General features: G+C 38.4%; 1 protein-coding gene across 15 annotated transcripts in view; it reads left to right on the top strand.

The window, feature by feature from the left end:
- LOC18426787 (coiled-coil protein) overlaps positions 1-15,985 on the top strand; it is a 126,372-nt gene that overhangs the window by 38,595 nt on the left and 71,792 nt on the right. For all 15 annotated transcript variants that reach the window (XR_016059943.1, XR_016059947.1, XR_016059945.1 and 12 more), the window contains exons 9-11: positions 174-257; positions 1,999-2,118; positions 15,569-15,603. Coding sequence is in view for 6 of the 15 variants with exons in the window: in XM_088872834.1 (XP_088728960.1) it covers positions 174-257; positions 1,999-2,118; positions 15,569-15,603 (239 nt within the window). In the remaining 9 variants the exon portion in view is untranslated. The remainder of the gene's footprint in view (positions 1-173; positions 258-1,998; positions 2,119-15,568; positions 15,604-15,985) is intronic.

Raw genomic sequence — 15,985 nt, 5'->3', positions numbered from 1 at the left:
GATTGTGCAAAAAAAATCAAAATCTAATGTGTTCTTTTGTAGTGAAAGGTATTTATGGAACCATATCTTCACTTTCTATGACTTACTAAAGTGAGGAGGGTTTTATGGCAGACATTAGTATCCTACTGATACAGAGTGAAATATTTTGAGCTCTAACCATACTCTTCTTGTAGGCCTGGCTTGGAAAGACTCTGCAGCAATTGGATTCTCTCCTTTTGGGGGTTTGTCAAGATTTTAAAGAAAAAAGCTACTTGACAGTAGGCACTCTTACCTTTAAATAATTAGTGATCTAGTTTCTTTTGCTTATATCTTGTGTATGGTTTGGACTTTGGAATGTATATATGATTTGTTTGGATTTCTTCTTGCTCTTTTATTCCTTTTGTTTCTTTCTACAGGATTACAAACAGTTTTCCTTTTTTGTCTTCTGACACCTGGATTCTTGGTCATTTAACATCCTATTACTTCAATTCTTTTGGGAGTTATAAAGTCTTTAGAGTCGGTTATCTTGCGTTATTCTTGATGTCCCTTCTATATCTTGCAAATTCCTTCCAACAGCGGACATGCAGATTTCTATTATATAACAAGAGCCCTCATACCCCTTTTTGTTTTAGTTTTTATTTTTAATTTTCTCAAACAATTGAAGCTTCGGAACCCAGATATCCCTTGGTTGTTTTTTTTTTTTTTTGAGTGACATACTGGTTCGGAGCTTCAAGTTCCGAATTGGGCACTCATAGTTTTATTGAGTGGACTACGTGTTTGGAACTTCAAGTTCTGGACCGAGTCACACAATTTTTTTTTTTTTTTTCAAGTGATGCACTAGTTTAGAACTTCAAGTTCCAAAGTATGGCCCCTCATTAAAAAATAAACACCTTAGGTAAGAGGGAGCATAGTGTGCTCCTCTAGGATTACATTGCAGACTTAGTCCCTTGAATAAAAGATTTAGATAAAAATCCAAACCATTTCCTTCTTGATTCTAAGTAGACTCCAAAATTTCAGGGTAAAAAAAAAAGAAACACATCTTACCAAAGGGAGCAACTGTACAATGTGCAGCTGCAGGCACATAATGCACGTATGTGCATATAATGTGCTGATGGATATAGCATTTTCCTTTTCTTCATGTTAAACTTTCTCATTGTATTTTTCTCCTGCAGGTGCACATTGTACACTTGCTCCCTGGGGTTAAATGTGTTTTGTAATTAATAATTTGAGTTCCACTTTAGAATTACCAGAATAGTATTTTTCAAAATAAAAATTTGGATTTTTGACATAAATAACTTTTTTATTCGAGGGACTAAGTTTGCAAAGCTAAACACCTCTGACACTTGTGGGCCTCCATTATGTGTCAGTGTCCCAGTCACACTTGCTGCCACTCATTTTTCGTCCCAATTCTTTGCATGCAACATCATGCCTGCTACAAAGCAACTGGTTTTTCTTGCAATAATATCCAGATTCCTACCATTAGCAAGCCTAAAGAGAATGAACCGCACTTATAATGGCTGCTTAACAATAAAAGTAAAGGAAAAAATGGCTTGCTCTGGCACCACTGGTTTAGGAAGAGGTCTTAGGAAGCCAAAGATGAAATTTGACAAAAGGGGTTGCTCTGGCACCACTAATACTGCATAGTTTTGACATCTCTGAACATTAACTAGACCATCAACAGCCTGGTACTTGTTCTCTCTTGATAGGATGGCTCCTGAAGTTTAACACCTAACTTTCAGTACCCAATGCAACCACCAAAGCCATGCCCCTCGTCCCAGGTGCATCTTGTTCATACCAGAGTCCTTACCGTACCTTTTGGTTTTAGAGGATTAGGCCTGATCATCACCAACCAGTTTGGGGCTTAGCTCAAAGAGGACTAGTCAAGAAGATGATAAGTGTAGACTGTTGCTAGTGGTGGGGAAATGCTGCAGAAATGAGGATGGGAGGATCTTTTAGTTGTTTTCTTGCAATGTCAATCTATGATTAATACAGTAGCTATAACTTTCTTATGCTTTGCAGGTTGTCGATGCTTATGCCTTAATTGGTGACACTGCTGGTTTGACTGAAAAGATACAAAGTTTTTTCATGCAAGAGGTTCTATCAGAAACCCATTCGGCACTGAAGGATATCATTCATGAGGTAATATTAAGGCTACTCTATCGTGTTTGACTTCCATTTTTGTGTTCTGATGAACTCTGGCCTGTATTTCATTGTAGATATGTTATGAACATGGATATATTCTTAATTTTCATTGTTTCCCAATGCTGAATCGGTTATATTCTCTGAGACTGCTGAAGATAATTTTTTTAACTTGCGGAAGATTAATGTGAATGCTTCCTGATGGCTTAGTGAAACATCCTTATGAAAGGCAATAGCCTGCTCTTCCCTAGGCTTCCCTCTGCCTACATGTCCCATCACTATTAGTCATCATATCTTCTAGAGCACCTCAACCTAGCACAATCAAGCCATTTCTCAGCTTCCCTGAAACCTTGGGCGGTCTTGCTTTGCATCGTTAACCACCCCATCCACTTGACCAACTCAAACTTTGATGTTATAGAGATGACAAAAACTCGCCTCCGATCCATGAGGTAAACAATATATTTGTGGATCTGAAGACAACCAGTGAACAAGAAAACCTTCCAGCGCCACTCTAAAAAATCTTCCATCTGACTCCTTTGCATCTGAACTTTTAAACCTATGGACTGACCAGATTCAAAGGGGCTAGACTCTTTCTTCCGTTGGTTACTGGACCTCTGCAAATTGTTTAGAAAGATGACTTGATACAGGAAGGAAATGTGGGAAAATAAATCCTCTTTTTCCCAAATCTCAAACAAATAAAAATAAACAATAATGGAGAAAAAGCATGGCTTTAAATCGAGCTAAGAGAAGAACTTTCTTTCATAAAATAAAATTCATTTCAATAAGATAAGCATCCTATAATGTAATGTCTTGCCTGTTATAAGCCTATAAAACCCTAAAATTAACTTGAGATCCAAGTAAAAAATTTCGAACTCTAAAATACCCCTGAACGATACTAAAATTCCATAAATACACCGGTAGTCCCATAATGTAATGTTTTGCCTATTATTAGCCTATGAAACCCTAAAATTAACTTGAGATCCAAGTGAACAATTTAGGACTCTAAAATAACCCTAAATAATACTACAATTCGAGAAATATACTGGTAGCTCATGAATAATATTTGTGAATAGTGTGACCTGTGAGCTGTACCATGAACAATATTCTTGAATAGTAAAAAAGTGCAAATAGAGACTATGGAGACTAATTGTTGGAGATTAACCCTACATTATAATTCCTCAAATATCAACCCTAATAAAAAATAAATGTACACTCGCATCCATGAAATTAAAAAAAAATGATATTAAATTTTTTGAATCACCTAGCTCTTAATCTCCTTTGTTCGCCCTTGACTGGGGAAAACTCACCCTCAAATTTTGAAATGGGTAAAAATATCCTTGAACAAGTTGTTGAGGATTTTGGTGCACCTAACTGTGGTAGCTTGTCTTAGTGGAATAGAACCCTCTAATTGGAAACAAGAAAGCTTAGCTCCACCATTGGTGAGAAAAAATAGCACTTTACCTCCTCTTTTACCTCCTTACCACCACCGCTATAGCAGTCATTACCGTCATTGTGATGACTATCACCATCACCAGCACCTTGTTCTTCGTCATAGATAGGAACTCCAAGTTCTCCATGTTGATCCAATGGTTCATTAAAAATAAGATCACCGAGTTCTTTATCAAAAATAGAACCACTATAAAAAATGGGAAATGTTTCTATGTGGTCCCAACAACATATAAGTTATATATGACCCCACTTCTTAGCCGTTCGATCTGAATTGAACGGCTACGATTGTTAATACCCAAATGTCATGCCAAACACTGTTTTATTTTTCATTTTTTTTTACAAAAAGTTTTTGGATGAAATTTTTGTGTCCCATCATAAAATTAGGGCGAACCTTGGAAAACTAAAAAATAAATATTTTCTATAAAAATAAATGAGCAAAATACCCCTGCAATTTTCAGGGGCATTCTGGTATTTGTTCATCACCGAAAATATTTCATTATTATTTTTATTTTGTGCGATCCTTTCAGATCTATGCATACCCCAAAATTTGCTTTTAAGTGATTTATAAATTAAAAATAAAAAACTCTGAGCCGTCCGATCAAGATCTGACGGTTAAAAACCAATTTGTGATATTGTGACTCAAGCCATCTTAGCCATCTACTTAGATTTGATGGCTGAGACTAGGGGTCACATATACTATATATGTAGGTGGGGTAGCATAGAAAGCCTTCCCGAAAAAAAATTGGAGCAGTATCAAAGATAGAAGCATCCACTGATTCAAGAACATTGAATCCAATTGGAGATTGGATACTTGTAGTTTTCCTTCAACATTATGCTCTCGTCGATGTCATTGCGCATCCAACTCGTCTACTGAACTTGACACATCATCAGTTTGTTCCTAGTCAGAATTGGACTCTGATTTGCGCCAATCTTCTTAAAACCCTCACAATTTGGATCTATCCATGTAGGTTCCTCCTCGTTTAGGGCATATTGTTGCTGGTCTCACTTATGCCACAACTGTGTAATTCTCTGCATCAAGTTGTTGATTTCCTTGCGCAATCAGATCAAATCAACATCCCTTCTGCTTAGTCCTCCACAATCAACCATCACAATCTCTATCAATCCTAAGCAAGAGTGAGCATGACACTCATAGGGATGCTAGCTCTACTCTGAGTATATACGAACCAAAATTTTCAGCAGAACAATTTCTCTCACCAACTGTTGTGCTAGAAAAAACTAAACCATTATTTAATATAGCGATAGGTGATAAAGAAAATGAACAAACATTGCAAAGGGGTATGTGGAACTAAGGGGTGTAATATCCTTGGAAAGGATATTACATTGGAGGCTAGAGGTTGATGAAAGTTTTTGGAGGCTGACTTGATGTGGAGTAATTTCTAGAAAGGCATCTGAGAGGATGGAATAATGATGGTGTTCTCATCCCCATGAAGGATCCTGATTGAATAAGTTTTTTGTAGGATGATATTATATTGTTTGATTTATTTGGTATGAAGGGTTTAAGAATAGTAGCATGGGTTGCAGTGGATAGATTGCAGGTCAAGGTTTCAAAAAGTGCTAGGCGGCCTGCTTGCTTTGCTCAGTGCCTAGGCAGGCGCCCAGAACCTCGGGCGCCTTGTAGTGTAAAGTTTTTCATGTATTTGCTATCCAAATGAACATATATGCATATATTTGTGTCAAATTTTGTAATTTATTCCATTTGAAAATATCGCAAGTTCGCAACATGCGTTTTTATATACAAACATATGACCTAGCTCAGGTTGAGAATAAACTTATTCAAAATTTCAAACCATACAAAACATTTAAAAGTCTAATAGGCTATATTGTGTCTCCAACTCTCATATTCTCCATATTCCATATCCATAAAATAAACCATAATAACATCCAAGTCTCCAACTCTCCAAGTCTTCAACATACTGACTTCTAAAACTATAAAAACCTATTAAACCACACAACAAAATAGTCCAAAAAGGCAAAAAAAGTATAAACCACATAACAAAATAGTCCAAATGTCTAAAGCCCAAACCAAGATGGTGTAATAAAGTTACTACAAAAGAAGAGTGAAGACATCAGTAAGAATCAGAATCATCATCTTTATTGCTTCCATCTGCATCTGAATCGAGGCCGTCATCATCAGAATCATCATCCTCTTCAACATATTCCCCTCTTCTTTCAAAGATTCTTCTGAATTTGCCTCTTCTTCCTTTATCTCCCTCTGTGAGTGTGAAGTACCAGCAGAAAAAGTTGCTCGAGTGGCCCTCCTAGGAGTAGAAGCTTGCCCCGAAGCCTCCTCGACCATGTCCCATGTCAAACCCTCCCCAAGGAAGACCTCCCCAGTTCCAAGGTCAGCAACTAGCCAATCTGAAGCATTGTCCATTTCTTTTCTTTGTATGCACCTATAAGGAAAAATGCATAAGTAACTACTAACTACTATGAGTCTATGATCTTCTTACCTTCTTGAATCTTTCAGGGGTATTTTGGTCATTTTATTTTATTGAAAATATTTTTTTTTATATTTTTCGCTAGTGCGAGTTTAATAGAGGATTGGATGTCCAAAATTTGGTGTCAAAATATTTATGGAAAAAAATTAAAAATAAAATAGTATAGAGACGTGCCATTGTGATTGGGACAATCTTAGCCCTCTATTCAGAATGGACAATTGGATAAAGGGAGGATAGAACCCCTATGCTGTAGGGGAAGCATAGAAAGCTTGCCCTTAACATTATCAGAACTTGAAAGTTGAAAACTTGAAAGAAAATTATAATTTATAAAAGAAAATGAAAAGTATATTACCTGGTTCATCTTTGTTTCTCTGTCTTAATACCATATCTTTCCCAAATGACATCAAAGAACACTTATACGAAATCAGCTCTTCAGTTGATATCTTATCTTGGATATGTGAATCGGGAACTAATTTCTCAAGGCACTCATTTAAGCATTCCATAATTATCCCTTTTGACTCAATATCCGCATCTGCATAAAAGAATTTGGGGTTCAAGTAGTACCCCGTTGCATGCGATGCTCTATGGAGTTGCCTATCCCATTTGTCATCTATAATCTCCCAAATTGGGTAGTAACTTTGTTGCATCATTGCCCAAATTCTCTACAATCTCATTCCTAGCCATTTCCATTGCATCATATATAAAGCCCATGGAGGGCTCATCAACATCAACCAAGCGCAAGACCTTCACCAAGGGAAGAAATACTAATATCACATGCTTCACCCCCTGCCAAAAATATTTCGAAAGAACACTATCTTGTGCCTTCTTTCCCTTGGTATCTTTAGACCACTTACACCTACTCCACTCTTTTGAAGCAAACATAACCTTAATGCGATCCTCCTCCTATACATGCTTTGTAGACTTAGGTAGGCAGTGGTAAATCTAGTGACCCCAGGCCTCACAAGCTCTCTCTTCTTTGTAAACTTGTGCATCATGCTAAGGGTAAGTATGTGACTGTATATGAAGATTATAACCTCCTTAGCCTTAAAAAGAATTCCTTGAATAATAGGCAAATCACCAATGGCCTCAAGCATAAGATCTATGGAATGTGCAGTGCAATGAGTCCAAAATATGCGAGGCCTCTTCTGTCGAAGCAAATGACTTGCAACTAGGTTGGGAGCAACATTATTATCTGTGACCACTTGAATTACAAGTTTCTCTCCAACCTCCTCAATGCCCTTATCAATGAAAGAAAATATATAATGAGTATCATGAATATCATTGGAAGCATCAATTGATCACAAAAAAACTGTACCCGAGCGACAATTTACCAACAAAGTCATGTTACTCCTCCTTCTATCACTCGACATATCTGTCATTAAAGAAACCCCAAATTTAGCCCATCCCTCCTTATGGGTCTTGAGGTATTCGTTGATATACTCAACTTCTTTCTTTAGTAGTGGCTCTCCAATCTCATACGGAGTTGGAGCTTTCAAACCTGGCCCAAATTGCCCAATTGCTTCCAATATTGTAAGGAAACTATTCAAGCGAGCCATGTTAAAAGAAATGCCTGCATTGCAAAACCACTGAGCAATATGCTGAATCACCCTGTCTCTATCTTCCTTCTTAAATCTATTTTCAAATGTCATTTGTTTTTTCGACTTTCTCCCTTTTCTTTCTCAATTACTGTCTCAGGGTTAGGTGTAAAAGAACTATCTATAGGTCCTCTCATACGGGGCTTTTTAGACCCAAAAGCCCTCTTGCTCTTAGAGTTCTGAATACCAACCATGGCTACCCCTTCTTCCCCTTTTTCATCTTGTTCTTCAGTGTCAATATTATCATAAAAAATATGGACCCTTGACTTTGATTTTGCTATATCATTTTTTTTTGGAATTTATTTTACTCTTTTCACCTTCAATATATTCAGAAATTTCTTTCTTCACAAGCATTGGGACTTTCTTACATGGAGCAACATCACCTCTAATACCGGCAAGATGTTTTTTAAATCTATTTATGCGGGCATTAGAAACATGTCCACAGAAATTGCACATAATTTTATTCCTATCATTCTTATCCGGGTTAATACAACATTTCCATCCCGGATCTCCACCCCGACTAGACCCCCCAGTAGACATCTCAAATTGGAAAAATAAAGTCAAATGATGATTACAAACTGACCTTTTCTGCCCAATCTCTGATCTTCGATGTGGTTACCTCAATCGAGCTACTAATCAACTCAAAAGTCTTCTAATGCCACCAATAGCACCCAAATAATAATTTCAATGAGAAAAGAAAACTTTTTCAATCCACAAAAAATACTTTCGATTCTCAGAGATTACTTTAGATTCTCATAAATAAGTTTGGAGATTGAGGGTTTTTTTTTTCACTTTGGGGGTTAAAAATAAACCCCATGACGTTTTTATACAACTTTGAGGGTCAAATGACCCCGTTTGCCCTTTTGGGCGATTTAAAAAAATCGTAAAAGGCCTCACGGCCCTGGGCGCCCGCCTAGCCCGCCTAAGCGCTCACCTAGGTACAACTGCCCGTGTAGGGCGGCTTGGGTCTTGGCGTGCAGTTTTTTTGTTCAGGCCGCCTAGGCACTGGGCGAACAGTTTGTTCAAACATTGCTGCAGGTGGTTACCGTGCAAAGTCTTCATGTGGGAGTCGACTGAAAGTTGAGAGAGAGTGGAGGTGAGATGGTGGTGGAAGAATGCAGGAGTCTACAGAGTGAGGCAAATTATTGTTAGGTGGAATAAAAATGAGTAATGCATATATGAGGGGCTACATTTTAGATAACAAGGTGGTTAGCATGCTTGGCTAGGCAATTGATTTGCCTGGATCAGACAAGATTTGTGCAATGAAATTTGGATCCATCAGATGTTAGATGGACGCTCTAGGGAATTTCGCCGTGATGGATGTTATATGGAAATATGTCAGCAATTGTTTTTATGAAACCCATGGAGGATATTGGCAAAGAGAGAGACAATGAGTAACTACTTTATTTTGACGGAAACAGCCATAAGTGGGGGTGCTTTTAATGCCTGATGACAAGCATGTGTGGTCCATATGGATGTGAGGTATGGGGAGCTTTGGGATGGTGCTGCTGGCACTTGACCATGGGATGTCACTTGGTGCTTTGCAGTAGGAAGCAATGATTGAGTTGATGGGTTTTGTGGCCTTTAAAGTCCTAGAGAGCTTGTAAAAACGATATTTATAATGGAATATACACTTCAATGGAAGTGTGTGTTGGCTGACTAGGGGTTGGGTGGTTTATGACCCTGGTCATGTCGAAAACCCTTGGCCCTGGGCATGTGGCACTACCGAGAAGGGTTTATAGTGGGTCATCCCTTGTTGAGGTCGGAGAGATGCCCAGGGATCACTTTTGTAGGCCAGGAGAACTGTGTGCAGTTGTTGGCTGTGAGAGCAAGGGCCAAAGCTTCAATATACTTCTGCACAGCATGTACATATGACAACTGCATGGGAAGCACCTTTTTTTACAGGGACACGTGTACATGTGCATTGAGAGAGCTCTTTTTTTTTTGCATGGAAGTGACAAGTGTTAGACTTGCTTATAAAAGGGGGAACTGTAATCGACATTCCAGGATTCTAGTCCCACTGTTTTATTATTCAACTTTGACAAGACAATTATGACCCCCTGTAAAGAGACTGTGGGTCATGGGACTTTGTTGGGTTGGATTAGAGAATATTTGTGGATCATGGTTTTTGGGATGAGTGGAGCGCCCTTAGTGTCGGCTTATTTTGATCCATTGGTACTAGTCCAATCCTAGTATATTTTATTTTAGTATTATAAATGTTTCTTTTGATTTTTAAATATTTTTCGCATTTTAAAATATTGCTTCTACCTTAAATTTTCAAAAAAAGGGTATTTTTGAAAATTTCATTTTTTTGAAAATTTCAGAACTTTAAAAATAACCCATGTGAAACCAAGGATCCAGCCCCACATGTAGTACTCCGTGCACCCAAGGGACCACACCTTATTTTTGTACAGCAATATTTGGCACCCTATTTTATTGCTGAAAGGGGTGTCACATCACATATTCTTACAAGGCGGGGCCACGTTTTTTATGGGAAAAAGGGGGGCACGCCACTTTTTGTGGCAGAATCCTCTCATGCCTTGGCAAGCCCAAATATGGAGGCACGCCACTTTTAGTGGAATAGGCATACCCCCATTCAATTTGATTTGTTTCAAATTTAAATTTGTCAAGTTTGAAATCTAATGAGATATGTTCCCAAGTATTGTGGAAAACCTAGATTAGATTTATCTAGAATATATTCAAATTTGATTTCAAATTTAAAACGATAAAGTTTAAATTTGATTGGTTTGATTTTAAATAGGAGTGGATTGGGTCAAAGTGTAAGGGGATAATCTTCCTAATCTTTCTACCCAAAATCATGATGGTTGATTTTTGGGATGGATGGCTTTGATTAAATCTCTCACCCACAGATTTCCTAGTTATCCTAAAAGGTTTTTGTTAGAAATTAGATAAGGTAGGAATCCTAGTCAAAAACTAGAATCCTATTCAAACTAGGAGTTCAAATTTTCGTCTATTTAGTGTTTTAGAAAGCGAACTGCCTAACGCCTAGGCGGCTACCTAGGCGGTCCAGAAGGCTTGGGCCCATCGCCCAGGCTTAGGTGGCTAAATTAGGTAGATATCTTGAGGCGCTTGCCTGAACCTGCCTAGGCGGCTGCCCAAGCGGCCGCGCAGGGGTGGAAATGTCCCTCGTTGAGGGTCTTTTTGGGTCATTTTTTTAATACTCAAGAGGCAAAATTGTGGGTTTTAGGTTTATTTGAAACATAAAATACATTAGAGCCTATTTTAGAGAGCGAAAAACCCCCAAAAAAACATTTCTACTTGGCTATCCAGGTTCTGGGCACCCGCTTAACCTCTGGGCGACCTGGACCCCCCGACCGCCTAGGTGTTGCCTTAAGCTTTTTGAAACACTGCTAATATTTAAGAAGGGGTTTGAACCTATTTGAAAAATCACTAGAGCTTTTTCTCTCTCCAAGAGATCTCTCTCCCTCACGCACCAATTGAGGGACCTCTCTTTCTCTCTCTCATGCCACTTTCTATCTCTCTCTCTCTTTCAACTAAACGAGAGGCACGCGACCTCTCTCTCCCTCCTTTATTTTTATTGTCTCAAAAGAAAAAATTAGGGGTGGCCTATTTTTCTTGGAAAAACCCTAAACTAGGATTTGCTGTATTTTTCAAAGGCAGAAGAGAGAATCTTAACTTAGAAAGATATCAACTCCCAAGATCAGTCCTATTTTGTTCTCATAGGGTTTGTATAAACCTTAAATTATTTTTGAGCTCTCTTTAACCCTAGAGAAAGAAGGATAACCTACAAAGCTTCCCTATCTAAGAATTTCCAGGAACACTTTAAGGAGGAAAAGTGCGCCATTGGTCAGGGAATCGGGTATGTGGTGTACCAAGTCCTGGTTAGATAACTCTAGGCATCTTTCAGTAAGTCTTCTCATTAGTTTTTATTTATGTATTTTATTTTTGGTAATTTTTCAGGAACGTATATTGTGTTTAAAATTGTTATAAAAACTATTTTAAAGTTCCTAGATAGTTTTTGTTTATCTTGGCGGTAAAATAAAGATCTTGGGTTGTATTTAGGGCATTGTTTATATTTTCCAGCAATATATTGTGGCACATGTAAGTGGAATTCAAGTATTTGAAATAAAAGTAAAAAGAAATTAATACTTTGAGTTCCACAGCCACACCTTACATGAGTACTCATCCATTGTCAGGCTAGAGATTGATGAAAGTCTTTTGGAGCTGATTTGATGGGAGTAATTTTGTAGAAAAGCTTTTTTTCTTTTTCTTTTTGGTTTGGTGTAGTGGTGGTTTTTTTTTGTTTTGGTGGGGTGGGGGGTGAGAGAAGGGAGGAGGGGAATGATGATGGTGTACTCATCCTCATGAATGATCCTGATTGAAGAAGTTTTTTGGTGATGATGGCTTATTGATTGATTTATTTGGTATGAAGGGTTTAAGTTCACTTGTGAAATAGTCATGAGGGAGTTGACTGAAAATTAAGAGAGTGGAGGAGAGGTGGTGGTGGAAGAACTCAGGGTCCCCATGAGTGAGGCAGGTTTGTATATTGTTATTTGCTGGGATGCATATATAGGCCACATTTTAGATAATAAGGTGGTTGCCATGCTTGTCTAGGCGAAGTAGTGTGGATCAGACAGCAATTGTGTACTGAAATATGGATTAGTCAGATGTTAGGTGGACGCTATGGGGAATTCCATGGTGATGGATGCTAGGTAAATATCATAAGGTTTTTATGTAACTGATTGGGGATATAGGCAAAGGGATAGACAATGTTAAACTACAGAGGGTGCTTTTAAATGCCTTATGACAAGAATGTATGGTCCATGTGGAGGTGGCATTACTGGCGCTCAGAACGTTTTGGATTCAACCTGTCTTGCCTTGAAAAGCATGGACAGTGTCTATTGAATGCAAAAGGATTTAAAGATTATTGGAATTCATTGATCAGCATATTCAGATATATCTTCCACTTGGTATTTCTTTCATGTGGACAGCGGAATAACAATCAAAAGTACCCTGTAACCTCATGTTTTTAGGAACAACATGAGAGGAAAAATTCTCTGATGTCCATTGAGATCTATGCCCATATCAGTCTACTAGCATAGGCTTCTGCACATTCCTCCAAAGAGCTGAGCTCCCTCCCCTGCCCCTGCCCTTCATGCTCAAATTAATGTGTTTTGACTTGAATTCCATATTGATGTTTATCTTTGATGCAACAGTTTTAAAGTATAAGGATGGACTTTCTTAGGTTTCGCACAATGTTATACTTATAAAGTGAGAATTTGGAGGGCTGGAAATTGTTGATAATTAGGAAGCGAACATTTGAGGCTTATTTCGATGGATATTGTGGTGTTGGATGTCACCAAGGTTTAAGGTGCTTTTGTCCCGTGCCAAAAAAAGTAATGTGCTATGGATTGATGAAAGGAAGTAGGTTTCCCGAGCCATATGGTCATATTCCCCCCCATCCCCCCTTTTGGAGAAAGGTTGACTGTACTGTATATATTAATATACCAAAATTACAAAAAGGCCCATGCCCCTTGTTGAGACTACCCATAGGCCGGGTGCTCGGAAGTCATGGTCAGCAAAGAGAGAGAGAAGGGGGAGGAGAGAATGAAGAAGAGATGTGAATGGCAACCCAAATCTCGGGTGCTCAGACTAAAAGATAACCATAAATTCCACAGTTTAAAAAACCGGCAACCCTCACAGAGGGTGCTTAAATACAAAAAGCTGGTGTGGCCACCTGTGATGAAAAGAGCCTTTAAGAAATGGGCTAAAACTTCTGTAAGGAGAGGATCAAGACGAAGAAAATAGAGAGAGGGGGGGGGGGGGGGGGGGGGGGGAAGGGAGAGAGGTAGGGGAGAGGCCGAGATAGAAGAAACAGGGAGAGGTAGAGGAGAGGAAGAGATAGAAGAAACAGGGAGAGAGGTAGGGGAGGGGAAGAGATAGAAGAAACAGGGAGAGAAGAAAGGAGAGAAGAAAAGAGAGAAAGGGGGAAGAAAGCGGAGGGAAATGGGAAAACAAAATTCAGCGCCGCACACACTAAATGAATAGCTGGTGCATCATGGAATTGAAAAGTGAGTTGTAGAACCTCTGCTTGTCATTGAGCCTCCCCTGTGCACCCTCCCTAGTCAATCAGCGCAGTGGTTGGCTTCTCCCAGAACCTTGCAAAAAGTGGTCGGGTTGTTCCTACAAAGCCTGTGGATGTGATCGAAAATGTGAGAAAGTCTCCATGGAGGTTGGCCACCCCTCATGGGCCAAGTTATCATTCCGAGCATCCCCTTCCACTATAAGAGATCCCACTCAAGCAATGATTGCAATTGAGTGCTTTAGACCCTCGAGGATTGCGAAGGGCTAGGTAGTAGTAGAGTCGGAGTGTCCTATGTTCCCTCAAGAGAGTCGGCTTTCGTCAATATCTGGAGGGAGGCCAATAGAGCGGCAGATGCTCTAGCTAGGGAGAGTGCTGCTGCTAGTGTTGTCGCAACGCTTCCATGAGGCCGGTGCTACTACTTCTTTTGCTGAGCTAACCTTTTGTGTTTTGTGAATTTTTGGATTTTCTCTCTCTCTCCTGCCCTCTCTCTACTTTGCTATCTCTCTTTTCCCTTTTCCTCTCCTCTCTCTCCTTTATTGCACCCCCTATGGAAGTTTTTCAGTATATTTTCTCCATCTCTCCTCTAATATTCCTCCCTGACATTTCTTGTCTCCTCTTCCTCTATTCTCCTTCTCTCTATCCCTTTCTACTTCTAACTTTGCTTCTCCACTTCTCCCCTCTTTTCTTGCTTCCTCTTCTCATCTCTCCTTGATATTTATTAGTTATGGATCACTTTTTTGTTTTTGGGCGTGAGCACCTGGTTCGTTGGATGCCACCTGGAATGTGCTGATGACCTGGCCTGTGGGTAGCCATACACTTGATTTTTTGATCTTATAATGTGCCGGACACTCGATATGTGGGTGGCAAGACTTTTTTCTTTTTTTTTTTCTTGCGTTTTCATTTTTTGTGTACTGTGCTCCCTTGATTGGACTGCCTCAAACTCATGCCTTGTGAGATATTTGTACATTTTATGTACATATATACATATAACATGGACTTTTCCAAAAAACAAAAGAAACATTTTATATACATAAATACATATAACATGGACTTTTCCGAAAAGAAAAAAAAAAACCTTGGCCTACCTCACAAACCAAGTATGTCACTGTTGGACCAAGGGCCACAAGAAGTCTCCTAGTTTACCTCGACCTGTATATTACCAATATTTACATTTTGTTTTGACTTACAAATCAAAATGCATTCACATAAATTTTTCAACTTTCGATGAGGAATATGGAACATATATTATTGTGGTTGGTATAGATGAGTAATCCCTAAATTTTGGTTGCTGCATTTTGCCTTTGACTGAATCACTTTGTTAGAAATATTTCATTTAGCCTTGATCCTGGTTTCCTATGGTTGGAGATTTCATAGATGTCATTGTACTCCATTGATATTTGTATAATACAAATATTTTTTTGGCAGATGCACTTATAATGATAAACTCATGTCGTGCTAAATCATTTAGACTACAGTTGTGCTGGATTTGATTGGCTTACTTCATTTGATATATTTATTTTGCATAGCTAAATTGAATGCATTTTAATTTCTTTCATGGCACTTCTTCTGTCTCTTTTTTGTTTCTATTTTTTACTTCTAATTGGTCACTAATCACATTTCTTCCTAAACTCTGTGCCTTATTTAGGAAAGTTTGCGAGAGGTTACTAGTTTTGACATGTATATGAGAATCCCCTGACTATAGATATCGCTTGAGTTTATGGTGTATTCTATCCTTTGGAGTCTTCAGCGATTTCCTTTCCGCATATGTTGTCTTTACATTTTGGATTTTCATCAGATAGTGTACACTTTGTTTTGTACCATTTGACTCTTATTGATACTTCAAATTGATATGTTCTAACATGGAGGATAATTTCTTGCAGGTTTCTGATCTTCCAGAAACACATTCTAGGAGTAGGTATGTTCTCTGTGCTAATCAAGTATCATTTCTTATTTCTGTGTACTCAGAATATCATACCCTAGTCTCTGTTTATAGCAATCAGCTATGCTTAGTTACTATTTTACCATGTAGAATACTTGCTTTCATGTCGTATTGAAATACTTTGGTCTATCATTTTTTTGTGAAAGATAAATTGACCACTTGCTACTAGTCTTATAATATTGGTTCCTAAATGTGTGAATTTGCTTGATGAATTTGTTGATTCAAATGCTTATTGTACTAAGAATATTACTATTGCCATTCTTAGAAACCTTTGGATCTTATAAAAGTGCCCTAAACTAATTTTAAAAATTTCCTATAGTTTCTCCATTTCCAACTCATTAATCCCAAATTTCTTGTT

This window comes from Amborella trichopoda, chromosome 7, assembly GCF_054954075.1.
Source record: "Amborella trichopoda isolate Santa Cruz 75 chromosome 7, AtrichopodaSantaCruz75HAP2 v2.0, whole genome shotgun sequence".
Taxonomy (NCBI): Eukaryota; Viridiplantae; Streptophyta; class Magnoliopsida; order Amborellales; family Amborellaceae; genus Amborella; species Amborella trichopoda.
The sequence above is the reverse complement of the archived record's forward strand: the minus strand, read 5'-3'. Positions and strand labels throughout refer to the sequence as shown.